The sequence below is a fragment of the Ranitomeya imitator genome, chromosome 3, assembly GCF_032444005.1.
Source record: "Ranitomeya imitator isolate aRanImi1 chromosome 3, aRanImi1.pri, whole genome shotgun sequence".
NCBI classification, from domain to species: domain Eukaryota; kingdom Metazoa; phylum Chordata; class Amphibia; order Anura; family Dendrobatidae; genus Ranitomeya; species Ranitomeya imitator.
The window spans coordinates 844,575,512-844,603,086 of NC_091284.1; the positions used below are offsets into that span (position 1 = coordinate 844,575,512).

A 27,575-nucleotide genomic window follows, 5' to 3' on the forward strand; every position below is an offset into this window, starting at 1 on the left:
ACCAGTGATCATCCCAATGAACACCTGCTCTCCTTTTAACGTGGGCATAACGCTACTCAGACTACACGGGTGAGGGTAAGACAGTGCGGCAATACTTTATTGAAGCACAAAACATGCAGATAACACATAGAAGAGTCCCAGCAAAATACCCAAGATGGTGCACATTGCAGAGTCTCACCCCATTTCCGCTGACTCACCATAATAATAGCAGCTGTTACTTCAGATCTTCCAGGGTCGATTACCCCATCTGTGGCAAACACACAGAGAGGAGATAATGATAAGCGTAGGAAGATGACAGTCCATTCAGATACAAGGCCAGTTGACCAGAGGGTCACAACCTGGCTTCTCCGAACATCTCCATGGAGCCAGGCAACTAGCGGGTTCCAGTCCTGACTTTCTCCAAACTTATCCATGGTTCAGCAATGGTCAATGCAGCAGATCTGTAGTCTTCCAGACGTGGCCAAGGTCCTTTAAGTTGGCCTCCTGTAGAAAAATAAATCTGTGTCCCTTGTGATGAAGCTATGAAGTCTTGGCTGCAGTCCTGTACAGACTCATTGGATGTCTTGGCTGAATTTCTGTCTGTTTCTGTCTGCCTTTGACCCCCCCTGACGAAGACAGGCGCAAAAACATGCGTCGGGGCAGGGTGCATCCTAGGGACTATTTTCAACTATAGCAGGTAAATACCAGGTGGTTTCTTTTCCCTTTCTCTTGTTCTGCAGCACATTGGTTTGCATCACGCTGGCAACATATAGATCGCAGTAACATACAGTGGGGAAAAAAAGTATTTAGTCAGTCAGCAATAGTGCAAGTTCCACCACTGAAAAAGATGAGAGGCGTCTGTAATTTACATCATAGGTAGACCTCAACTATGGTAGACAAACTGAGAAAAAAAATCCAGAAAATCACATTGTCTGTTTTTTTAACATTTTATTTGCATATTATGGTGGAAAATAAGTATTTGGTCAGAAACAAAATTTCATCTCAATACTTTGTAATATATCCTTTGTTGGCAATGACAGAGGTCAAACGTTTTCTGTAAGTCTTCACAAGGTTGCCACACACTGTTGTTGGTATGTTGGCCCATTCCTCCATGCAGATCTCCTCTAGAGCAGTGATGTTTTTGGCTTTTCGCTTAGCAACACGGACTTTCAACTCCCTCCAAAGGTTTTCTATAGGGTTGAGATCTGGAGACTGGCTAGGCCACTCCAGGACCTTGAAATGCATCTTATGAAGCCACTCCTTCGTTGCCCTGGCGGTGTGCTTTGGATCATTGTCATGTTGAAAGACCCAGCCACGTTTCATCTTCAATGCCCTTGCTGATGGAAGGAGGTTTGCACTCAAAATCTCACGATACATGGCCCCATTCATTCTTTCATGTACCCGGATCAGTCGTCCTGGCCCCTTTGCAGAGAAACAGCCCCAAAGCATGATGTTTCCACCACCATGCTTTACAGTAGGTATGGTGTTTGATGGATGCAACTCAGTATTCTTTTTCCTCCAAACACGACAAGTTGTGTTTCTACCAAACAGTTCCAGTTTGGTTTCATCAGACCATAGGACATTCTCCCAAAACTCCTCTGGATCATCCAAATGCTCTCTAGCAAACTTCAGACAGGCCCGGACATGTACTGGCTTAAGCAGTGGGACACGTCTGGCACTGCAGGATCTGAGTCCATGGTGGCGTAGTGTGTTACTTATGGTAGGCCTTGTTACATTGGTCCCAGCTCTCTGCAGTTCATTCACTAGGTCCCTGTTATGGCTGGCAATCAGGCAACACAGCGTGCAGTAATCAGCGCACATACAGAGATCTGGCAATAACCAAAAACAATAGGACGAGCTCTGAGACGTGGAATCTCTGTAGACTGCAGTACCTGATCTATCCTCACACAACTATAAGCAGCAGTGGATTGCGCCTAACAACTACCTATGCAACTCGGCACTGCCTGAGGAGCTGACTAGCCTGAAGATAGAAATACAAGCCTGACTTACCTCAGAGAAATACCCCAAAGGAATAGGCAGCCCCCCACATATAATGACTGTTAGCAAGATGAAAAGCCAAACGTAGGAATGAAATAGATTCAGCAAAGTGAGGCCCGATATTCTAGACAGAGCGAGGATAGCAAAGAGAACTATGCAGTCTACAAAAAACCCTAAAACGAAAACCACGCAAAGGGGCAAAAAGACCCACCGTGCCGAACTAACAGCACGGCGGTGCACCCCTCTGCTTCTCAGAGCTTCCAGCAAAAGACAATAGCAAGCTGGACAGAAAAAAAACAGAAAACAAACTGGAAGCACTTATCTAGCAGAGCAGCAGGCCCAAGGAAAGATGCAGTAGCTCAGATCCAACACTGGAACATTGACAAGGAGCAAGGAAGACAGACTCAGGTGGAGCTAAATAGCAAGGCAGCCAACGAGCTCACCAAAACACCTGAGGGAGGAAGCCCAGAGACTGCAATACCACTTGTGACCACAGAAGTGAACTCAGCCACAGAATTCACAACAGTACCCCCCCCTTGAGGAGGGGTCACCGAACCCTCACCAGAACCCCCAGGCCGACCAGGATGAGCCACATGAAAGGCACGAACAAGATCTGGGGCATGGACATCAGAGGCAAAAACCCAGGAATTATCTTCCTGAGCATAACCCTTCCATTTGACCAGATACTGGAGTTTCCGTCTAGAGACACGAGAATCCAAAATCTTCTCCACAATATACTCCAATTCCCCCTCCACCAAAACAGGGGCAGGAGGCTCCACAGATGGAACCATAGGTGCCACGTATCTCCTCAACAACGACCTATGGAATACATTATGTATGGAAAAGGAGTCTGGGAGGGTCAGACGAAAAGACACCGGATTGAGAATCTCAGAAATCCTATACGGACCAATAAAACGAGGTTTAAATTTAGGAGAGGAAACCTTCATAGGAATATGACGAGAAGATAACCAAACCAAATCCCCAACACGAAGTCGGGGTCCCACACGGCGTCTGCGATTAGCGAAAAGCTGAGCCTTCTCCTGGGACAAGGTCAAATTGTCCACTACCTGAGTCCAGATCTGCTGCAACCTGTCCACCACAGAATCCACACCAGGACAGTCCGAAGACTCAACCTGTCCTGAAGAGAAACGAGGATGGAACCCAGAATTGCAGAAAAATGGAGAGACCAAGGTAGCCGAGCTGGCCCGATTATTAAGGGCGAACTCAGCCAACGGCAAAAATGACACCCAATCATCCTGGTCAGCGGAAACAAAACATCTCAGATATGTTTCCAAGGTCTGATTGGTTCGTTCGGTCTGGCCATTAGTCTGAGGATGGAAGGCCGAGGAGAAAGATAGGTCAATGCCCATCCTACCACAAAAGGCTCGCCAGAACCTCGAGACAAACTGGGAACCTCTGTCAGAAACAATATTCTCAGGAATGCCATGTAAACGAACCACATGCTGGAAGAACAAAGGCACCAAATCAGAGGAGGAAGGCAATTTAACCAAGGGCACCAGATGGACCATTTTAGAAAAGCGATCACAGACCACCCAAATGACCGACATTTTTTGAGAAACGGGAAGGTCAGAAATGAAATCCATCGAAATATGTGTCCAAGGCCTCTTCGGGACCGGCAAGGGCAAAAGCAACCCACTGGCACGTGAACAGCAGGGCTTAGCCCTAGCACAAATTCCACAGGACTGCACAAAAGCACGCACATCCCGTGACAGAGATGGCCACCAGAAGGATCTAGCAACCAACTCCCTGGTACCAAAGATTCCTGGATGACCGGCCAGCACCGAACAATGAAGTTCAGAGATAACTTTACTAGTCCACCTATCAGGGACGAACAGTTTCTCGGCCGGACAACGATCAGGTTTATTAGCCTGAAATTTCTGCAACACTCTCCGCAAATCAGGGGAGATGGCAGACACAATGACTCCTTCCTTGAGGATACTCACCGGCTCAGATAACCCCGGAGAGTCGGGCACAAAACTCCTAGACAGAGCATCCGCCTTCACATTTTTAGAGCCCGGAAGGTATGAAATCACAAAATCAAAACGAGCAAAAAATAACGACCAACGGGCCTGTCTAGGATTCAAGCGCTTGGCAGACTCGAGATAAGTCAAGTTCTTATGATCAGTCAATACCACCACGCGATGCTTAGCACCCTCAAGCCAATGACGCCACTCCTCGAATGCCCACTTCATGGCCAGCAACTCTCGGTTGCCCACATCATAATTACGCTCAGCAGCAGAAAATTTCCTGGAAAAGAAAGCACATGGTTTGAACACTGAGCAACCAGAACCTCTCTGTGACAAAACCGCCCCTGCACCAATCTCAGAAGCATCAACCTCGACCTGGAACGGAAGAGAAACATCAGGTTGACACAACACAGGGGCACAGCAAAAACGACGCTTCAACTCCTGAAAAGCTTCCACGGCAGCAGAAGACCAATTAACCAAATCAGCACCCTTCTTGGTCAAATTGGTCAATGGTCTGACAATGCTAGAAAAATTACAGATGAAGCGACGATAAAAATTAGCAAAGCCCAGGAATTTCTGCAGACTTTTTAGAGATGTCGGCTGAGTCCAATCCTGGATGGCCTGAACCTTAACCGGATCCATCTCGATAGTAGAAGGGGAAAAGATGAACCCCAAAAATGAAACTTTCTGCACACCGAAGAGACACTTTGATCCCTTCACGAACAAGGAATTAGCACGCAGTACCTGGAAAACCATTCTGACTTGCTTCACATGAGACTCCCAATCATCTGAGAAGATCAAAATGTCATCCAAGTAAACAATCAAGAATTTATCCAGATACTCACGGAAAATGTCATGCATAAAAGACTGAAAAACAGATGGAGCATTGGCAAGTCCGAACGGCATCACCAGATACTCAAAATGACCCTCGGGCGTATTAAATGCCGTTTTCCATTCATCTCCCTGCCTGATTCTCACCAGATTATACGCACCACGAAGATCAATCTTAGTAAACCAACTAGCCCCCTTAATCCGAGCAAACAAGTCAGAAATCAATGGCAAGGGATACTGAAACTTAACAGTGATCTTATTAAGAAGGCGGTAATCAATACACGGTCTCAGCGAACCATCCTTCTTGGCTACAAAAAAGAACCCTGCTCCCAATGGTGACGACGATGGGCGAATATGTCCCTTCTCCAGGGACTCCTTCACATAACTGCGCATAGCGGTGTGTTCAGGTACGGACAAATTAAATAAACGACCCTTAGGGAATTTACTACCAGGAATCAAATCGATAGCACAATCACAATTCCTATGCGGAGGTAGGGCATCAGACTTGGACTCTTCAAATACATCCTGAAAGTCCGACAAGAACTCTGGGATGTCAGAAGGAATGGATGACGAAATAGACAAAAATGGAACATCACCATGTACTCCCTGACAACCCCAGCTGGTTACCGACATAGAGTTCCAATCCAATACTGGATTATGGGTTTGTAGCCATGGGAACCCCAACACGACCACATCATGCAAATTATGCAGTACCAGAAAGCGAATAACTTCCTGATGTGCAGGAGCCATGCACATGGTCAGCTGGGCCCAGTACTGAGGCTTATTCTTGGCCAAAGGTGTAGCATCAATTCCTCTCAACGGAATAGGACACCGCAAAGGCTCCAAGAAAAATCCACAACGTTTAGCATAATCCAAATCCATCAGATTCAGGGCAGCGCCTGAATCCACAAACGCCATGACAGAATACGATGACAAAGAGCACATTAAGGTAATGGACAAAAGGAATTTGGACTGTACAGTACCAATAACGGCAGAGCTATCGAACCGCCTAGTGCGTTTAGGACAATTAGAAATAGCATGAGTAGAATCACCACAATAGAAACACAGTCTGTTCAGACGTCTGTGTTCTTGCCGTTCTACTTTAGTCATAGTCCTGTCGCACTGCATAGGCTCAGGTTTACTCTCAGGCAGTACCGCCAGATGGTGCACAGATTTACGCTCGCGCAAGCGACGACCGATCTGAATGGCCAAGGACATAGACTCATTCAAACCAGCAGGCATAGGAAATCCCACCATTACATCCTTAAGAGCTTCAGAGAGACCCTTTCTGAACAAAGCCGCTAGTGCAGATTCATTCCACAGAGTGAGTACTGACCATTTCCTAAATTTCTGACAATATACTTCTACATCATCCTGACCCTGGCATAAAGCCAGCAGATTTTGCTCAGCCTGATCCACTGAATTAGGCTCATCGTAAAGCAATCCGAGCGCCAGGAAAAATGCATCAACATTACTCAATGCAGAATCTCCTGGTGCAAGAGAAAACGCCCAGTCCTGTGGGTCGCCGCGCAAAAAAGAAATAATAATCAAAACCTGTTGAATAGGATTACCAGAAGAATGAGGTTTCAAGGCCAAAAATAGCTTACAATTATTTCTGAAGCTCAGGAACTTAGTTCTGTCACCAAAAAACAAATCAGGAATCGGAATTCTTGGTTCTAGCATCGATTTCTGATCAATAGTATCTTGAATCTTTTGTACATTTACAACGAGATTATCCATTGAGGAGCACAGAGCCTGAATATCCATGTCCACAGCTGTGTCCTGAAGCACTCTAATGTCTAGGGGAAAAAAAAGACTGAAGACAGAGCTAAGAAAAAAAAATGATGTCAGGATTTCTTTTTTCCCTCTATTGGGAATCATTGAAGGGCTCCTTGTACTGTTATGGCTGGCAATCAGGCAACACAGCGTGCAGTAATCAGCGCACATACAGAGATCTGGCAATAACCAAAAACAATAGGACGAGCTCTGAGACGTGGAATCTCTGTAGACTGCAGTACCTGATCTATCCTCACACAACTATAAGCAGCAGTGGATTGCGCCTATCACTACCTATGCAACTCGGCACTGCCTGAGGAGCTGACTAGCCTGAAGATAGAAATACAAGCCTGACTTACCTCAGAGAAATACCCCAAAGGAATAGGCAGCCCCCCACATATAATGACTGTTAGCAAGATGAAAAGACAAACGTAGGAATGAAATAGATTCAGCAAAGTGAGGCCCGATATTCTAGACAGAGCGAGGATAGCAAAGAGAACTATGCAGTCTACAAAAAACCCTAAAACGAAAACCACGCAAAGGGGCAAAAAGACCCACCGTGCCGAACTAACAGCACGGCGGTGCACCCCTTTGCTTCTCAGAGCTTCCAGCAAAAGACAATAGCAAGCTGGACAGAAAAAAACAGAAAACAAACTGGAAGCACTTATCTAGCAGAGCAGCAGGCCCAAGGAAAGATGCAGTAGCTCAGATCCAACACTGGAACATTGACAAGGAGCAAGGAAGACAGACTCAGGTGGAGCTAAATAGCAAGGCAGCCAACGAGCTCACCAAAACACCTGAGGGAGGAAGCCCAGAGACTGCAATACCACTTGTGACCACAGAAGTGAACTCAGCCACAGAATTCACAACAGGTCCCCCCGCGTGGTTCTGGGATTTTTGCTCACCGTTCTTGTGATCATTCTGACCCCACGGGGTGGGATTTTGCGTGGAGCCCCAGATCGAGGGAGATTATCAGTGGTCTTGTATGTCTTCCATTTTCTAATTATTGCTCGCACTGTTGATTTCTTCACTCCAAGCTGGTTGGCTATTGCAGATTCAGTCTTCCCAGCCTGGTGCAGGGCTACAGTTTTGTTTCTGGTGTCCTTTGACAGCTCTTTGGTCTTCACCATAGTGGAGTTTGGAGTCAGACTGTTTGAGGGTGTGCACAGGTGTCTTTTTATACTGATAACAAGTTTAAACAGGTGCCATTACTACAGGTAATGAGTGGAGGAAAGAGGAGACTCTTAAAGAAGAAGTTACAGGTCTGTGAGAGCCAGAAATCTTGATTGTTTGTTTCTGACTAAATACTTATTTTCCACCATAATATGCAAATAAAATGTTAAAATAACAGACAATGTGATTTTCTGGATTTTTTTTTCTCAGTTTGTCTCCCATAGATGAGGTCTACCTATGATGTAAATTACAGACGCCTCTCATCTTTTTAAGTGGTGGAACTTGCACTATTGCTGACTGACTAAATACTTTTTTGCCCCACTGTATATCAACTTTTGATTATTGTCCTTTGCCACCTTATAAATTATGCACATGCACTTTAAGAATTCATATATTTTAGGTATTTTTTGCCTGGTCTACTATTTCTTACACTGATTTATGGCACATATAGATATATACATATATATTGAATCTCTCACTGTGGTTATATTGATTTTTTATGATTGCCATTTTCCTTGTATTTTGTATGTCCTTGGTGTAGTGCCCCAATTTTGGTATTCTTTTTTTCCCACTCTACCATTTTGTCATGTTTTAAATAAATTTTGTTATACACATTTCATTATTGGACATTGTTTCGTTTTTTTTCTCTGTGGTTTCTGTTTCTGTCTCTGTATATAGAGGCATGTAACCTCTTTTTATAATTAGCAAGTGTCCATCATCCAGTATTCACAAATAAAATGCGAAGAATGGAGATCTATTTGCATAGTTTTTCCTCCTCTAAAAAGTCAACAAACTATCTGGCCTAGACAAAGTATAAAGCATTATCAGTAAACATCACTAGTCATTCAGGATAGTAGAACAATGTGTTACATCAAATGTTAACTTACAAGTCAATCGTACAGGCTTACACAAGCAAAAGTCTGTTTTCTTGGCCAAGCAGAAAGAAATACTTAAATTCAAAAGTCAAGATAACAGTCTATTTTTCCTTGCTTTGTAAAAATAATTGTCTGGTAAATGAAGATACAATGCTGTGTCTTCACACCTCTAATGCACAGATGTGCAAACTACTTATTTGCACTCTTCTCCTGCAGTGTGCCGCACTTCTCGCTGAGGAGGAGCAGGGCCCATGGTGCGATGTCTGTGGGAATATTCCGCAGTATAAATAGTGTTATGTAGGAAAATATGAGGTGACTGTGGGAACCTGAGAAGTCGAGTGACCTGATCCAGAGATGTCAGCTCTTTGGTAACTGGATTCCACCTTTCTCTTCATTTACAGGTTTGTGTGTTCTCATAAAGAACGTGGAGAAGGCCCCATTTTGTCTGGAGATCATTAGTAGACAAAGAAACCAGCTCCATCCAGTATCCTTCCTAAAGAGCCAGGAGCCTTTGTTCAGCGCTAGTGATGTCACCATGCAGAACCCATCGTTACCTCCTGTGATTCCAGATGAGGAGACCCCGAAGCCCCTCCAGCTCTTCCTCAGTACCAGTCTGCCTCTGAGCACCTTCATGAATGGTACAAGACTTATCTCTACTGCATTGAAACTTGACTTTGTAAAATCTGTAACCTAAGAATTATCCATCATTACAGTCGTTGAGGCATCATTTCTAAAAGATGTGACTATGATAGACCTGAGCCTTGGTTCCTCGGGGCTGGAGCAGGAGCTGGTCCAGAAGATAATGCTGCTTAAAGATCCGCGGCTGCAAGAAGAAAAGTGGAGTCTAATATGGAGCGCATTAAAAATGAAGAAGAAGCTGCACAGCGCTGAGGTAGGTGGCCAGAAGCAGGTGTCCAGATATTACCGGTCATGCGGTCTTCGAGAACACCTCACTATGTGACCCATCCTGTTCTCTGCACCCCAATTCCTCATTACCTGACCTCTCCTGTTCTCTGCACCCACAGTCCTCATTGCCTGACCCGTCCTATTATATGCACCCACAGTCCTTGTGACCTGACCCGTCCTATTCTCTGCACCCTCAGTCCTTGTGGCCTGACGCGTCCTGTTCTTTGCAACCACAGGTCTCGTTGCCTGACCTGTCTTGTTCGCTGCACCCACAGTCCTCATTGCCTGACCCATCCTGTTCTCCGCACAGACCGTCCTCGTTGCCTGACCCATCCTGTTCTCTGCACTCTGTCCTTATTGCCATTGCCTGACCAATTGTCATGGGTGTGTCAGAAGCTGCAGAAAGTCACACTGCATCTTAGCTGCAGAAGGTCACTGCGTTTGGCCTTGCAGACACCTTCTTAACCCTTCTGACTCTTTGACCCAGTGGCAAACTTTCTCCGGCTCTAATTGACAAACTTTGACCTGGGTGTTATTAGACTCCCAGTCTGCTGCTGGGAGTTGCCGGTGATATTTCCATTTCCCCCTGTTGAGGCTTGGAGCTATAACTGTCTGCTATCTTCCTCTTTGGTGTTGCTCGAGGACGTCTGTGTTACATCTCTGAGTATACTCAAGATAACTGATCCCCTTGTTTGTCTATCCCATCTGTCTTTAGTGATAGCTGGGATCGACTAGTGCTCACTCCGTCATTCCCTAAGCAGGGCTTATCGCCAGGGTCAGGCAGGGATTAGGTTCCTGCTCGGCAAAAAGTGCAGAACCTGTATTGGGACCTTTAGGGCAGACACGGTGACTTTATATCTGCATAGGGGTCTCCACTCCCCCCCCCCCTCCCTACTGTTGGGCTCCCTTCCCCTCATAACATCGTGTTGCACTTAGTCTTTCCTACACTGTGCTCATTACCTGACCTGTCTTTTTCTCTGCAACCCCAGTCCTCGTTACCTTACCCAACCTGTTCTCTGCACTCAGTCCTCATTTTCAGACCCGTTCTATTCTCTGCACCCCCAGTCCTTGTTACCCGACCAGTCCTGTTCTCTGCACCCACAGTCCTCGTTTTCTGACTCGTCCTGTTCTCTGCTTCCACAGTCCTCGCTTCCTGACCCATCTTGTTCTCTGCACCCCCAGTCCTCGTTTCCTGACCCGTCCTGTTCTTTGCTTCCACAGTCCTCGTTTCCTGACTCGTCCTGTTCTCTGCTTCCACAGTCCTCGTTTCCTGACCCATCTTGTTCTCTGCACCCCCAGTCCTCGTTTCCTGACCCATCCTGTTCTCTGCACCCACAGTCCTCATTTCCTGACCTATCCTGTTCTCTGCACCCACAGTCCTCATTTCCTGACCCATCCTGTTCTCTGCACCCCAGGTCCTAGTTTTCAGACCCATCCTGTTCTCTGCACCCACAGTCCTCATTTCCTGATCTGTCCTGTTTTCTGCACCCACAGTCCTCATTTCCTGATCTGTCCTGTTTTCTGCACCCACTGTCCTCATTTCCTGACCTGTCCTGTTCTCTGCACCGACAGTCCTCATTTCCTGACACATCCTGTTCTCTGCACCCACAGTCCTGGCTACCTGACCTGTCCTGTTCTCTGCATCAGAGTCCTCTTATCTGACTTGTTCTGTTCTCTGCACCCATGGTCCTCATTCTTTATTCCTTTGTTCAGGGACTGACCAAGAGTCATTTGGCCCCAGGCCATTTTCCAGTGTCAACTTTTACTACCCCGCCGTAGATGAGAAGATACATTTCATGTTCTTTCTTCATGACAGGACAAGTTGTTGGATTACGTCTCGTCAGGAACAAGCCCCCTGGTGGAGGACAAGGGTTTCCTGAAAGAAGTGTCCTTATGTGAAGAGGTCCAGGCCACACTGCGGCCATCACTGCTGGATGTGGAAGGCTTCCAGCATCGCATAGAAGAGCACATGATCCCGTACGTGTCTGCAGCACGACCTTGTGTTCACCTGTATTCCAAACTGCAGGAAATATCTCGGTTATCTCCACATTATCACTTTCCTGCTTCTTCAGTCCTGGACTGGGCCCACCATGCTCTTTATGCTCAGGCAGGGAGTGGACAGGAGATAGAGAAGGTCCTGACTCGTGGGATCCTCACACTTGTCCTCCCAATGATAGCAGAGGAGCACAGGCCTGTCCTACACGTTCTGCTGGCAGTGGGGAAGCCACATCCTCTGGAGTGGTTCTCATTCCTGGGACTGGCATGGAAATCGCTGCCTGAGCCGCCAGCCTCCTGTATCCAAAGGCCACAGTGGGTGGATGTCCAGTCTTGGGGAGAGTTGGCACATCTGGAGAAACTCTCTGCTTTTCAGGGCATCCGGTCATCCCTGAGTGCACAGACCAAGCAGTGGCGTGAATACTTTACTCTCCGATCCACTGTTATTGGGCCCATACCCTGCTCCACATTCTCTCACCTGACGCTCTTCCAGGTGGCCATCCTGTGGCGCATCTTGAAGCCCGAGTACCTGGGCTTAGTCTTATCTCACCTTACCTCATGTGTCCTGGGGCCAGAACCTGAAGACAAATGTGTGGAGGAAGATGTCATCAGTCGGTCAGATCCTCGCACGCCACTCCTGTTCCTCCATCTTCCAGGTTCATTGGATCTGCCCATTAATTACATTCTGCACATGGCTAAAAAGAAGGGCAAGAAGGTGGGTGATAAATCCGTAGACTGCTTCGACAGTCTGCAGTCTAATCTCATGTCATTAGATGTCTAATTTCTGACTCTTACAGGTAACGATGATCTGGAGTGAGAACCCTCCTGCTGCTACGAGAGAATCCCTACTCCAGGGTCAACGGGAGGGACAGTGGCTTCTCCTTAACTTGCTCTCGGGCCTGGATGACCTTTTGAAGCCTAGAGGAGGTATGAGACCTCACACCTCACATTATTCACCCTGCAAAAGGGTTTACAGAGGGCATAATGAGATGAGATCGATACATGATTTCATTACCATGACATGGCATATAAAATGTCCCATCATACCATGGGCACGGTGTTCATATATCCCATCATTCCATGCACATAATGTATAATGTTCACAGTGTATAATACATGTCCTCATTCTATGGATGCATCGTTCCATCATTACATGGATGCGGCGTAGGATCCATCCCATTGTTGAATCATTACCTGGATACAACATATAAGACGTCCATCATCCAGGGTCAGGTGAGTGTTATACTTGGACTCAGCCACTTTCTTTTTTCCCAGCAGAGGTTACTCCGGATTTCAGACTTTGCATATGTGTAGAGGAGGATACGCAGTGTTCCCTGCAAGGTAATACCCTCCCCCAATGTACATGAATCACCTGGAGAAGCAATTCTCTGCAATCCTCTAATTCCTCCTTCTGGTGTCCACGGGACCCACCTCCTTCCAGTGTCCTCCAGACCTCCCTCCCCAGGCCCCTCCTCATTCCAGTGTTCCCGAACCCTCCTCATTCCAGTGTCCCCGGGACTCACCTCCTTCCAGTGTCTTCCAGACCTCCCACTTTCCAGTGTTCCTCAGGCCCCTCCTCATTGCAATGTCCACAGGCCCCTCCTCATTCCAGTGTGCCTCGGGCCCCCATCCTTCCAGTGTCCCCCAGGCCCCTCTTCACTCCAGTGTCCCACAGCCCCCCATCCATCCAGTGTCCTAGGCCCCAATCATTCCAGTGTCTCTCAGGCCCCTCCTCATTCCAGTATCCCCCGGGCCCCTCTTCATTCCAGTGTCCAGGGCTCTCATCCAGTGTCCCCGGACCTTCTCTTTCCAGTGCTTCCCAGGCCAATTTCCCCGGGCCTCTCCACCTTCCAGTGTTCCCCAGGCCCCTCCTCATTCCAATGTCCCCTAGGCCCCTTCTCATTCCTGGGTCCCCAGACCCTCCTCATTCCAGTGTCTCTCAGGCCCCCATCCTTCCAGTGTCCCAGGACCTCCTCATTCCAGTGTTCCCCAGGCCTCTCCTCATTCCAATATCCCCCAGGCCCCTTACCATTAGTGTCCCCTGGGCCCCTCCTCATTCCAGTGTCCACGGATTCTCCTCATTCCAGTGTCCCTCAGCACCCCATCCTTCCAGTGTCCCAGGACCCTCCTCATTCCAGTGTCCCTCAGCCCCCCTCATTGCAGTGTCCCCAAACCCTCCTCATTCCAGTGTCCCTAGATCATCCTCATTTCAGTGTTCCTCGGACCCCCATCCTTCCACTGTCCCCGGACCTCCTCATTCCAGTGTTCCCGGGCCTCTCCTCATTCCAGTGTCCCCCGGTTCCCTCCTCATTCCAGTGTCCCCCAGGCCCCTCCTCATTTCAGTGTCCCTCAGCCCCCCATCCTTCCAGTGTCTTCGGACCCTCCTCATTCCAGTGTCCCCCAGGGCCCCTCCTCATTCCAGTGTCCCCCAGGCCCCTCCTCATTTCAGTGTCCCTCAGCCCCCATCCTTCCACTGTCCCCACACCCTCCTTATTCCAGTGTCCTTCGCGCCCCCTCCTTTCAGTGTCCCAGGACCCTCCCCATTCAGGTGTCCAACGTACCTCTCTTGTTACAAACCAAAAAAAAATGAAGTATAACAACTCACAAAGTACATATAAAATTCAATATTTATTAATGCTCATCTAGCAACATTAAAATTTGTTAGAGACAAAGAGTCCAGTTATATGATCACAACAATAAACATAAGACAGAAATATGAGAATATTGAGAATGGGTGCAATAAAAAAACCATGTTGCACCATGGATGTAGCAAAAGGGGAAGTATATAAAGGCTCGGTGGCACAAGAACAGTAACTGCCAATGGGGTAAAATAAAGTGCCCAGTGCTAAACAGTATCCCTAGCAGCTATATGGAGTGCAAGCATCCTAATCAAATAAAGGGTAAGTACCCTATAGTTCAGCCACCCCACATTAATAAGAATATAGGAGGACTAGTCCCATATCCACACCTTACCCTTTTCCTTCTCCATAGTCCACAACACGCGCCCCTACGCGCGTTTCGCCCTCAGCTTCGTCGGGGGACTCTTTGTCTCTAACAAATTTTAATGTTGCTAGATGAGCATTAATAAATATTGAATTTTATATGTACTTTGTGAGTTGTTATACTTCATTTTTTTTTGGTTTGTGATATTTGAGGAAGTATTTCAGGGTATTTACCCCACTGGTCCCGTGTAATCCAGACGGGACTGCTTTTTGGCAATGGTATCTGTTTCCGAGATTGTGTTTCTGTACCTCTCTTGTTGCAGTGTCATTCAGGCCCGTCTCCTTCCAGTTTCTCCTGCGTCATAGCAAAATTAAAATTCGTAAGGCATCTCCAGTGAGAGGGCTTTCACCCCACCCCCCTCACAGAATCTGCAGAAGGAGAAAGAGCTTACAAACTAAAACTCTTTTGGAAGTAGAATCACATTGAACATATAATGTAGTGAGAAAAGCTAATCAAGTTACAAGGAACTAACCATTCAAGTTCCGTTTGAAACAGCCAGAGTGTCACAATTCCACCATTCAGTGTGTCTGGCATACAGCTACTGACAGCTCAACCGTTTAATCTGGTACAGGGGGATGGTGAAGCTCTCAGCACTTTGACAGTTCAATCGTCCAGTCTGGTTACGGTGTGTGCTGAACTATCAGTGATTTGATTCAATACTCAGCCATCTGAGAGTAGAAAGTGCTGGCTGTCTCCAGGTGTTCTTTGTCCCAGGTGATTGCCCTGCTACTTAGCTGTGATGTTACTCACAGACCTCGGTCAGATGTACATTCAGCTACTGTGTGGTTTGTCTCTCTGTGCCTTGTATTATGCTTGCTGATCTTTAGTTGACTGATCTTGGACCTCGTTCTCTCCATCCACCTGTTTAACCCCTTTGTTCTGATCCCCTATCTTCCTGGTATTTTGACCTCGGACTGTTACCTGACTGCGCATTTGTTTCTTCCAGCTGTTTATGACATACCCTCACAGGGTTTGACCTCAACCTCCTTGACTATCCCATCTCACGGCTTGCCTATGAAAAGTGTCGGAGTGTCACATTACCTCTGGCCAATACTCTTTTTCTATTTCAAAAATATGAATCCTGTTCACACACTTTGTGACCAGGTGGCAAATTTGACGCAGATGGCTCAGGATCTGACCAAGGATTGCCAGAGTCTGGAATAATCATAATATCAGCTGCATGGTGAGATAATTAATTTTTTGAAGACCAGCTATAGCCCTCTACTGCCGTCAGTGGCTGTGACATCAGTTCCCTCTGATGTACAGTTGGTTTCTCCGGAACCTGTAATGGCCCTCCCTGATAAATTTGTGGGATGACAGAAAGACCAGTGTAAGGTATTCAGGGAGAGCTGTAGGTTATTTTTTACCCTGTGTTCCCGTTCGTCAGGGGATGAGTTCCCACTGGTGGGAATAGTCATGTCCCTTGTAACGCTATTGCCGGCAGCTCTACATGGTGTCCCCTCCTTCCTCAATGCAGGGACTCTGGCTTTTTCACCGCTCTGACCCTCAGCCTGGTCTCCAGATTGCTTACTGTCTCCTGCTGGTTTGCATTCCGCAGTTTATGGTAGCTCGCCTAGTGCGTGTGTTCCCCTATTTTTGCCTGTAGGACATTATTGCAAGAGAGCTTGGCTGAGTAGATTACACAAGAAGGAAAACACACAGCAAGTCAGCAGGATCTAGGAGCAACATGGCAGATGTGACAACCTACATGGTGAGCTGCAGCATGTGCTACATGTTCACAGATCGACCAGAAGAAGAATCCAATTTCACCTGTCAGAAGTGTAGACTAGTGGCCCTTTTAGAAGAAAAGGTGCGGGGTCTGGAAGAAAGAATAGCAACTTTGAAACTCATCAAAGAGAATGAAGACTTTCTAGACAGAACAGAAGCATCTCTACTGGTCACAGAAGGTGCAAAAAGTGTCAGAGAACCTCCAAAAGCAGATGAGTGGAAGCATGTGACCAAAAGAAGCAAGAAGACCATGGAGAAATCACCAACCACACAACTGAAGAACCGATATCAAATCTTTGTAGAGGATGAAGATGGCACACCTAAGAATGAAGCAATACCAGCAAGCAAAAAAGAAAAGGGCACACAGCAACAAGTGACAGCAAAAAGTACAGCCAAGAAGCAACGAAGAGTGGTGGTGGTGGGAGACTCACTACTGAGAGGCACCGAAGCAGCCATCTGCAGACCGGACATAACTGCAAGAGAAGTATGCTGCCTTCCAGGTGCGATGATCAAGGATGTGACCGATAGGATACCAAAGCTCTTCAGCTCCAAGGACGTCCACCCATTTCTTCTGATACATGTTGGCACCAATGACACGGCAAGGAAGGACCTACCGACAATCTGCAAGGACTTTGAAGAGTTGGGGAAGAAAGTAAAGGAACTGGATGCACAGGTAGTTTTTTCTTCAATCCTTCCAGTAGACGGGCATGGCACCAGGAGATGGAACAGGATCCTTGATGCAAACAACTGGCTAAGACGATGGTGCAGACAACAAGGATTTGGATTCCTGGACCACGGTGTGAATTACTGGTATGATGGACTCCTCGCCAGAGACGGACTACACCTCAACAAACCTGGGAAACACACATTCGCCAGAAGACTCGCTACACTCATCAGGAGGGCGTTAAACTAGAAGAAGAGGGGACGGGAAGAAAAACATTAGACTCGAACAAAGACGACCCAGGAAAACATACTCAGAAGGGAGGTAAGAACATTTCTAAAACAATCCACAGTGAGGAGATTGGAACAAAACAAAATCCTCTAAACTGCATGCTCGCAAACGCCAGAAGCCTGACAAACAAGATGGAAGAACTAGAAGCAGAAATATCTACAGGTAACTTTGACATAGTGGGAATAACCGAGACATGGTTAGATGAAAGCTATGACTGGGCAGTTAACTTACAGGGTTACAGTCTGTTTAGAAAGGATCGTAAAAATCGGAGAGGAGGAGGGGTTTGTCTCTATGTAAAGTCTTGTCTAAAGTCCACTTTAAGGGAGGATATTAGCGAAGGGAATGAGGATGTCGAGTCCATATGGGTTGAAATTCATGGAGGGAAAAATGGTAACAAAATTCTCATTGGGGTCTGTTACAAACCCCCAAATATAACAGAAACCATGGAAAGTCTACTTCTAAAGCAGATAGATGAAGCTGCAACCCATAATGAGGTCCTGGTTATGGGGGACTTTAACTACCCGGATATTAACTGGGAAACAGAAACCTGTGAAACCCATAAAGGCAACAGGTTTCTGCTAATAACCAAGAAAAATTATCTTTCACAATTGGTGCAGAATCCAACCAGAGGAGCAGCACTTTTAGACCTAATACTATCTAATAGACCTGACAGAATAACAAATCTGCAGGTGGTCGGGCATCTAGGAAATAGCGACCACAATATTGTGCAGTTTCACCTGTCTTTCACTAGGGGGACTTGTCAGGGAGTCACAAAAACATTGAACTTTAGGAAGGCAAAGTTTGAACAGCTTAGAGATGCCCTTAATCTGGTAGACTGGGACAATATCCTCAGAAATGAGAATACAGATAATAAATGGGAAATGTTTAAGAACATCCTAAATAGGCAGTGTAAGCGGTTTATACCTTGTGGGAATAAAAGGACTAGAAATAGGAAAAACCCAATGTGGCTAAACAAAGAAGTAAGACAGGCAATTAACAGTAAAAAGAAAGCATTTGCACTACTAAAGCAGGATGGCACCATTGAAGCTCTAAAAAACTATAGGGAGAAAAATACTTTATCTAAAAAACTAATTAAAGCTGCCAAAAAGGAAACAGAGAAGCACATTGCTAAGGAGAGTAAAACTAATCCCAAACTGTTCTTCAACTATATCAATAGTAAAAGAATAAAAACTGAAAATGTAGGCCCCTTAAAAAATAGTGAGGAAAGAATGGTTGTAGATGACGAGGAAAAAGCTAACATATTAAACACCTTCTTCTCCACGGTATTCACGGTGGAAAATGAAATGCTAGGTGAAATCCCAAGAAACAATGAAAACCCTATATTAAGGGTCACCAATCTAACCCAAGAAGAGGTGCGAAACCGGCTAAATAAGATTAAAATAGATAAATCTCCGGGTCCGGATGGCATACACCCACGAGTACTAAGAGAACTAAGTAATGTAATAGATAAACCATTATTTCTTATTTTTAGGGACTCTATAGCGACGGGGTCTGTTCCGCAGGACTGGCGCATAGCAAATGTGGTGCCAATATTCAAAAAGGGCTCTAAAAGTGAACCTGGAAATTATAGGCCAGTAAGTCTAACCTCTATTGTTGGTAAAATATTTGAAGGGTTTCTGAGGGATGTTATTCTGGATTATCTCAATGAGAATAACTGTTTAACTCCATATCAGCATGGGTTTATGAGAAATCGCTCCTGTCAAACCAATCTAATCAGTTTTTATGAAGAGGTAAGCTATAGACTGGACCACGGTGAGTCATTGGACGTGGTATATCTCGATTTTTCCAAAGCGTTTGATACCGTGCCGCACAAGAGGTTGGTACACAAAATGAGAATGCTTGGTCTGGGGGAAAATGTGTGTAAATGGGTTAGTAACTGGCTTAGTGATAGAAAGCAGAGGGTGGTTATAAATGGTATAGTCTCTAACTGGGTCGCTGTGACCAGTGGGGTACCGCAGGGGTCAGTATTGGGACCTGTTCTCTTCAACATATTCATTAATGATCTGGTAGAAGGTTTACACAGTAAAATATCGATATTTGCAGATGATACAAAACTATGTAAAGCAGTTAATACAAGAGAAGATAGTATTCTGCTACAGATGGATCTGCATAAGTTGGAAACTTGGGCTGAAAGGTGGCAGATGAGGTTTAACAATGATAAATGTAAGGTTATACACATGGGAAGAGGGAATCAATATCACCATTACACACTGAACGGGAAACCACTGGGTAAATCTGACAGGGAGAAGGACTTGGGGATCCTAGTTAATGATAAACTTACCTGGAGCAGCCAGTGCCAGGCAGCAGCTGCCAAGGCAAACAGGATCATGGGGTGCATTAAAAGAGGTCTGGATACACATGATGAGAGCATTATACTGCCTCTGTACAAATCCCTAGTTAGACCGCACATGGAATACTGTGTCCAGTTTTGGGCACCGGTGCTCAGGAAGGATATAATGGAACTAGAGAGAGTACAAAGGAGGGCAACAAAATTAATAAAGGGGATGGGAGAACTACAATACCCAGATAGATTAGCGAAATTAGGATTATTTAGTCTAGAAAAAAGACGACTGAGGGGCGATCTAATAACCATGTATAAGTATATAAGGGGACAATACAAATATCTCGCTGAGGATCTGTTTATACCAAGGAAGGTGACGGGCACAAGGGGGCATTCTTTGCGTCTGGAGGAGAGAAGGTTTTTCCACCAACATAGAAGAGGATTCTTTACTGTTAGGGCAGTGAGAATCTGGAATTGCTTGCCTGAGGAGGTGGTGATGGCGAACTCAGTCGAGGGGTTCAAGAGAGGCCTGGATGTCTTCCTGGAGCAGAACAATATTGTATCATACAATTATTAGGTTCTGTAGAAGGACGTAGATCTGGGTATTTATTATGATGGAATATAGGCTGAACTGGATGGACAAATGTCTTTTTTCGGCCTTACTAACTATGTTACTATGTTACTATGTTACTATGTGGTCAGTGATCCTGAACCCGAATCCCTGGTCCTGGTGTGGCCAGTGTTATGAACCCAAATCCATAGTTCTGGTGCAGCCAGAGCCTGAATGTTGTCCCATGGTTCCAGTGCAGCCAGTCCTGTTTCTGAAGACCCTTGGTACTAGTGTGGCCAGTCCTGTTCCCGAAGTCCCCTTTTCTTGGTGCAGCCAGTGTCTGAATGTTGTCATTTGGTCATAGTGCTGCCAGCTCTGAATCTGAGGTCCCCTGGTCCTGCTGCGGCCAGTCATGTTTCTGAAGTCCCCTGATCCCAGGGCCTGAACATTGTCCCCCGGTCCGTGTGCGACCAGTCCCTGATCCAGTATCCTAGACCGGAGTGTCTGAATTTAGCCTTAGTCAGTGTCAGCGAACCTGATGCTGCGGGACTGGATTCTGCCTAGAAGTGGTACCTAGCGGCTACCTGCAGACCAGTCTGTCTCCACTATCAGGAGCTCCCATGAACACCTGCTAGCTGCTTAGCCACTCCCTTTCCTAGGTAGGCAGGCCAGGCCCTGTAGCATAGTGTGTCCACAAATCCACATGCACCACCATTGAGCGTAACATCCCTACTGCAAGGGGATCCTCAGACCTTGGCATTTTCCTTGTCCCCACAAGGCCCAGAACGGTCTTCTGTTTATGCCTTTTTTGGCAGCTTAGGTCTGAGCTATGACAAATCCGACAGGATCCAGGTCACTGAGGCTCAGATCATGAGTCTGGCACAAGGGAAGGAGTTGCATAGCTGAGGTCTGCTTAACTGAGTTCCGGCAGTGGACCACTGAAGTTCTGTGGGTCAATGCAGCTCTCAGGTGATAGTTTCACAAAGGCCTTTCCGCAACTCTTAAAGATGCTCAGGTCCTTCATGATGCCCTTTGTTCTCTGACAAAGGCTATGACCCAGGACATACAAATGAACAACAGAATCTGTGAGAGTCATGGTGAACAGGAGGCTGCCCTTCATACTTCCCCGGATCAGGTTCATTTACCAGAGATGAAGCCATGGGAGGTTAGAGTTGCCAGTTTTCTTGTTGTGGAGAAAAAACGTAGACGAGATGTTGGACTCTGTCTGTACTGTGGTCTCTCTGGACATTTTCTCAATAATTTTCCAACTTTTCCTCAGGCTAGCAAGCTGTCAGAATGTCTAAGTCTGGGTGACAGCCGAGGAGGTCACCCAAACTCCCAGGTACCTTTTTTCTTCTTCTTACTGATAAATATGATGATATCCTTGGAGAACCAGTCGTTACGAACATTGGCGTTTATTGGTCTGCTGCTAATTTTATTGATTCGAGACTGGGTTCAAAGTTAGTTTAAATAGTTGGTTCAGAAAGACTCATTCATATCTTTGGTCTTGACAAGACACCGATAGCCCTGAATTTGGTCAAAAGGGTAACAGTGGATTTAATTCTCCATTTGGGAGCAATCCACTCTGAATCCATCTCCTGTTTTGTTTTGGATAATTTACCTGCTGGGTAGGTACTGGGACTTCCATTGTTGTTGTGGAGACACAGGGGTCAGCTGGTGCCTTACCTGAAACCGCATGGAACAGAGATCACTCCACCAAAAGCCCGCTCTCCTTTTACCGTGGGCATAATACTACTCATTCAACACAGGGTGAGGGTAAAACAGTGCGGCAATACTTTATTAAACCACAAAAACGAAAAACAACACATTGAAACGTCAAAGCAAAATAACCAAGATGGTGCAAAATTACAGAGACTCACCCTTCCGCTGACTCACCAGGATAAGAGCAGCTGTCACTTCAGAGCTTCCAGAGCAGACTATCCCACCTGTGGCACACACAGAGGGGAGGTAACGACAAGTTTAGGAAGCTGAAAGTCCATGGAGTTGCCAAGCCAGGTGACCAGAGGGTCACAACCTGGCTTATCCGAGTCTCTGGTTCTTTGGATCTCTTGACTATCTGGATGTATACAGTATATTGTCAAAGATATGACAAGATAGAGGATTTTGTGGATGTAGTCCACTCTGCCAATAATGATATAAAGTCAAGGTGTTCAAATAGACAAAAGTGGTTTCAAGGCGTTTCAAGCTTCAAATGACCTCTTCCTCAGGACATAACCACAAGTCAATGAGCCTGGTCATGTTTCATCTCTGGATAATGGTAAAATCATGATAAAATATTATGATGGTAATAAATCCCACCTGTGACCCCCAGGAGCGAAGATATCCTGAAAATTGAAAATCTCATAATTTTCAGAAACTGAAGCCAGATCCCATGACCAGCCCTCTTAGGAGTCATCAAGGGGAAGGGTATGAGAGTGTAACTTAGGTGTTGCTAAAAAGACAAGGAATATTATGAATTGTGTTCAATGGCAGAAGATACATAGCCATGTAGGCTGGATTCACATTTATGTACGTTTTCACTAGGAGTGTTTCTCTAAATAAAGCTGAAGCCATTTCCGTGTCCCAGATTTAGCAAGTTTCATTTGTTAATCCCTTTTATTTCATAAAATTGTATACACTGTATTATTTTGTCCCCTTTGTAAAATCTTTGTAAATATTTTTTTATTAACACTGCCTATTGTTCTGGATTAAATATAAAATTTAATAGTTCTGTTCCTCTTGTTCTGTTAACCGGACCCCAAAGCCATATGCTATTGGTAACGGGCATCCAGTCGGACTGTATAAACGATTCGCGGTGGCAGCAAGTAGTTACTTTTGTTATTGCAAAGCTGGCAGTGACCGTACCAGAGATACTTTATATATGTTTCCAATGCTTTGGTATCAGAGGTGTTTATACCATATGCTCACTGTTAGTTCTCCAATAATCGGCCTAATAATGGAAACCGCCTGCGCCCCCTCTGTGAATCGTCAGTCAATTGTGTAATTGTCCTGATGATAGGGGGCAGCTGAGGACTGTTCATGACAAAAAGGTAACATCGTGGTGGTTTAGCCCGACTCTCCCCCAGCTGTGATCTCCTTCCAGTGTCCTCCGGTTACCCTACTTCCAGTGTCCCCTGCACCCACCCGCCTTCCAGTGCCCCCAGTTCCTCCTCCTTCCAGTGTTCTCAGATCATTTCCCTTCTATTGACCCTGGACGCCCCTCCTTCCAGTTTTCCCCAGTTGCACCCATCTTCCAATGTTCCCTGATTGCTCCTCCTTTCAGTGCCCTCTGATTCCCCCTCCTTTTAGTGCCCTATGATGTCCGATGTATCCCGTCTCCTGGTATCCCCCTATTCCTCCTCCTTTTAGTGTCCCCGATTCCCCCTCCTTTGTGTCCCCTCTTCCCAGTGTCCCCCATAACCGCTGTCCACCACCTCTTTCTTCCCAGCTCCTCTTCCTTGTCCTCCCTCTTGAGACCCTCAGTTTGTTTTTCAGGTGCCTTGCAGTTGGGCTCCCGCTCTACTCCCTGCGCGCTCCGGTTGACCCTCCGTGATGTTCTTCTTCTGAGCTGTTTAGATGTGGCAGAATATGTGGGGGAGCAGGACCCCCTCACCCTGAAGTTCCTGATTCTCCACAGTATCTTGTTGCTCAGACAGGAGTACGGTGTCTATGTACAGCGCCAGACATACTGCTGGTGAGTGATGTGGGTGTCATACCACCGGTCTATGAGAGTGGCCATCACTCCGACCTCCAACCACCGAGGGTGGGAGATGGAAGGAGCCCGCTGATCTCGGCTATTATCTATTCACAGGGGTCAGAAGGATTTGAGGAATGCATTGTGCACCGCGAGGGCGGTGATGGCATGCTGTCAGGACTGGGATGAGGCTCTGCCCTTCATTACAGGTAAGGACTGGGGTATCATTTGTACATGCGGTGGTCCTCACCAGACAGGGGGCACAGAAACGGCGGCACTGTGGAGAAGAAGCAGTCATACAATTAGTAGGTGATCTGAAACATTGAAATCTTCAGGAGTATCTCCAACAGCAAGTACAGAGGTGGGTACCAGATGATGGGGACCAAGTGATGAACCTCGCTAGAATTACCGGAGGGCAGTCCCATCACAGTCCAGCACCAGGACAACGTGTCTGAGGGTCTCTCCTCTGCACTCACCACCTCATTATCACCACTCTCCTCTCATCGCACTGCAGGTGCCATTATTTATGGCGGTCACATTGTAGAAGAGGAAGATGTCCAGAGTGTCATGGCGGTAATCCAGCACTGTCTACAAGGATCACACCAGCCGCGCAGCCGCGGACTCTCGCATGTGATGTCAGCTCTGACAGCTGCAGGGATCTCCGGTAAGAGTTATATTGCACTTAGAATATGAGGCTGCTACCCCAGGCAGAAAGCGACTACAGGAGATAGGGATCATTCCTCGAAAAGCCACGTCACTATTTACATCCATTACATTACTGATCCTGAGTTACCTCCTGTATTATACCCCAGAGCTGCACTCACTATTCTGCTGGTGCAGTCACTGTGTACATACATTACTGATCCTGAGTTACATCCTGTATTATACCCCAGAGCTGCACTCACTATTCTGCTGGTGCAGTCACTGTGTACATACATTACATTACTGATCCTGAGTTACCTCCTGTATTATACCCCAGAGCTGCACTCACTATTCTGCTGGTGCTGTCACTATGTACATACATTACATTACTGATCCTGAGTTACATCCTGTATTATACCCCAGAGCTGCACTCACTATCCTGCTGGTGCAGTCACTGTGTACATACATTACATTACTGATCCTGAGTTACATCCTGTATTATACTCCAGAGCTGCACTCAGTATTCTGCTGGTGCAGTCACTATGTACATACATTACATTACTGATCCTGAGTTACATCCTGTATTATACCCCAGAGCTGCACTCACTATCCTGCTGGTGCAGTCACTGTGTACATACATTACATTACTGATCCTGAGTTACATCCTGTATTATACTCCAGAGCTGCACTCACTATTCTGCTGGTGCAGTCACTATGTACATACATTACATTACTGATCCTGAGTTACATCCTGTATTATACCCCAGAGCTGCACTCACTATCCTGCTGGTGCAGTCACTGTGTACATACATTACATTACTGATCCTGAGTTACATCCTGTATTATACTCCAGAGCTGCACTCAGTATTCTGCTGGTGCAGTCACTGTGTACATACATTACATTACTGATCCTGAGTTACATCCTGTATTATACCCCAGAGCTGCACTCACTATTCTGCTGGTGCAGTCACTGTGTACATACATTACATTACTGATCCCGAGTTACCTCCTGTATTATACTCCAGAGCTGCACTCACTATTCTGCTGGTGCAGTCACTGTGTACATACATTACATTACTGATCCTGAGTTACATCCTGTATTATACTCCAGAGCTGCACTCACTATTCTTCTGGTGCAGTCACTGTGTACATACATTACATTACTGATCCTGAGTTACATCCTGTATTATACCCCAGAGCTGCACTCACTATCCTGCTGGTGCAGTCACTGTGTACATACATTACATTACTGATCCTGAGTTACATCCTGTATTATACTCCAGAGCTGCACTCACTATCCTGCTGGTGCAGTCACTGTGTACATACATTACATTACTGATCCTGAGTTACATCCTGTATTATACCCCAGAGCTGCACTCACTATTCTGCTGGTGCAGTCACTGTGTACATACATTACTGATCCTGAGTTACCTCCTGTATTATACTCCAGAGCTGCACTCACTATTCTGCTGGTGCAGTCACTGTGTACATACATTACATTACTGATCCTGAGTTACATCCTGTATTATACTCCAGAGCTGCACTCACTTCTGCTGGTGCAGTCACTGTGTACATACATTACATTACTGATCCTGAGTTACCTCCTGTATTATACCCCAGAGCTGCACTCACTATTCTGCTGGTGCAGTCACTGTGTACATTACATTACTGATCCTGAGTTACCTCCTGTATTATACCCCAGAGCTGCACTCACTATTCTGCTGGTGCAGTCACTGTGTACATTACATTACTGATCCTGAGTTACCTCCTGTATTATACCCCAGAGCTGCACTCACTATTCTGCTGGTGCAGTCACTGTGTACATTACATTACTGATCCTGAGTTACCTCCTGTATTATACCCCAGAGCTGCACTCACTATTCTGCTGGTGCAGTCACTGTGTACATACATTACATTACTGATCCTGAGTTACCTCCTGTATTATACCCCAGAGCTGCACTCACTATTCTGCTGGTGCAGTCACTGTGCTCATACATTACATTACTGATCCTGAGTTACATTCTCCTATAATACGAGATGGAGACCTCTTCTTTATTACACAGGATGGAGGCCTCTCCTATATTCCACGGGATGGAGGCCTCTCCTATATTACACGGGATGGAGGCCTCTCCTATATTCCACGGGATGGAGGCCTCTCCTATATTACACAGGATGGGTGCCTCTCCTATATTCCACGGGATGGAGGCCTCTCCTATATTACACAGGATGGAGGCCTCTCCTATATTCCACGGGATGGAGGCCTTTCCTATATTACACGGGATGGAGATCTCTCCTATATAACATGGGACGGAGGCCTCTCCTATATTACAGGGGATGGAGGCCTCTCCTATATTACACGGGATGGAGGCCTCTCCTATATAACATGGGATGGAGGCCTCTCCTATATTCCACAGGATGGAGGCCTCTCCTATATTACACAGGATGGGTGCCTCTCCTATATTACACAGGATGGAGGCCTCTCCTATATTCCACGGGATGGAGGCCTTTCCTATATTACACGGGATGGAGGCCTCTCCTATATAACATGGGATGGAGGCCTCTCCTATATTCCACAGGATGGAGGCCTCTCCTATATTACACAGGATGGGTGCCTCTCCTATATTACACAGGATGGAGGCCTCTCCTATATTCCACGGGATGGAGGCCTTTCCTATATTACACGGGATGGAGATCTCTCCTATATAACATGGGATGGAGATCTCTCCTATATTCCACAGGATGGAGGCCTCTCCTATATTACACAGGATGGGTGCCTCTCCTATATTACACAGGATGGAGGCCTCTCCTATATTAAATGGGATGGAGACCTCTCCTATATTACACGGGATGGAGGCCTCTCCTATATTAAACGGGATGGAGGCCTCTCCTATATTACACAGGATGGAGGCCTCTCCTATATAACATGGGATGGAGATCTCTCCTATATTACACGGGATTGAAGCTACTCCTATATTACACGGGATGGAAGCTTCTCCTATATAACATGGGATGGAGGTCTCTCCTATATTACACGGGATGGAGATCTCTCCTATATTACACGGGATGGAAGCTTCTCCTATATTACACGGCATGGAGGCCTCTCCTATATTACACAGGACAGAGGCGTCTCCTATATTAAACAGGATGGAGGCCTCTCCTACATTACACGGGATGGAGGCCTCT

At 46.3% G+C, this 27,575-nt stretch overlaps 1 protein-coding gene across 1 annotated transcript in view; it reads left to right on the forward strand.

Annotated features, from left to right (window-relative positions):
- The window catches only part of DNHD1 (dynein heavy chain domain 1), a 349,228-nt gene that overhangs the window by 315,392 nt on the left and 6,261 nt on the right, over window positions 1-27,575 (forward strand). The window contains exons 33-40 of the mRNA XM_069760007.1: window positions 9,022-9,258; window positions 9,334-9,512; window positions 11,343-12,236; window positions 12,319-12,448; window positions 12,800-12,862; window positions 23,552-23,750; window positions 23,868-23,959; window positions 24,265-24,414. Coding sequence (XP_069616108.1) covers window positions 9,022-9,258; window positions 9,334-9,512; window positions 11,343-12,236; window positions 12,319-12,448; window positions 12,800-12,862; window positions 23,552-23,750; window positions 23,868-23,959; window positions 24,265-24,414 — 1,944 coding nt within the window. The remainder of the gene's footprint in view (window positions 1-9,021; window positions 9,259-9,333; window positions 9,513-11,342; window positions 12,237-12,318; window positions 12,449-12,799; window positions 12,863-23,551; window positions 23,751-23,867; window positions 23,960-24,264; window positions 24,415-27,575) is intronic.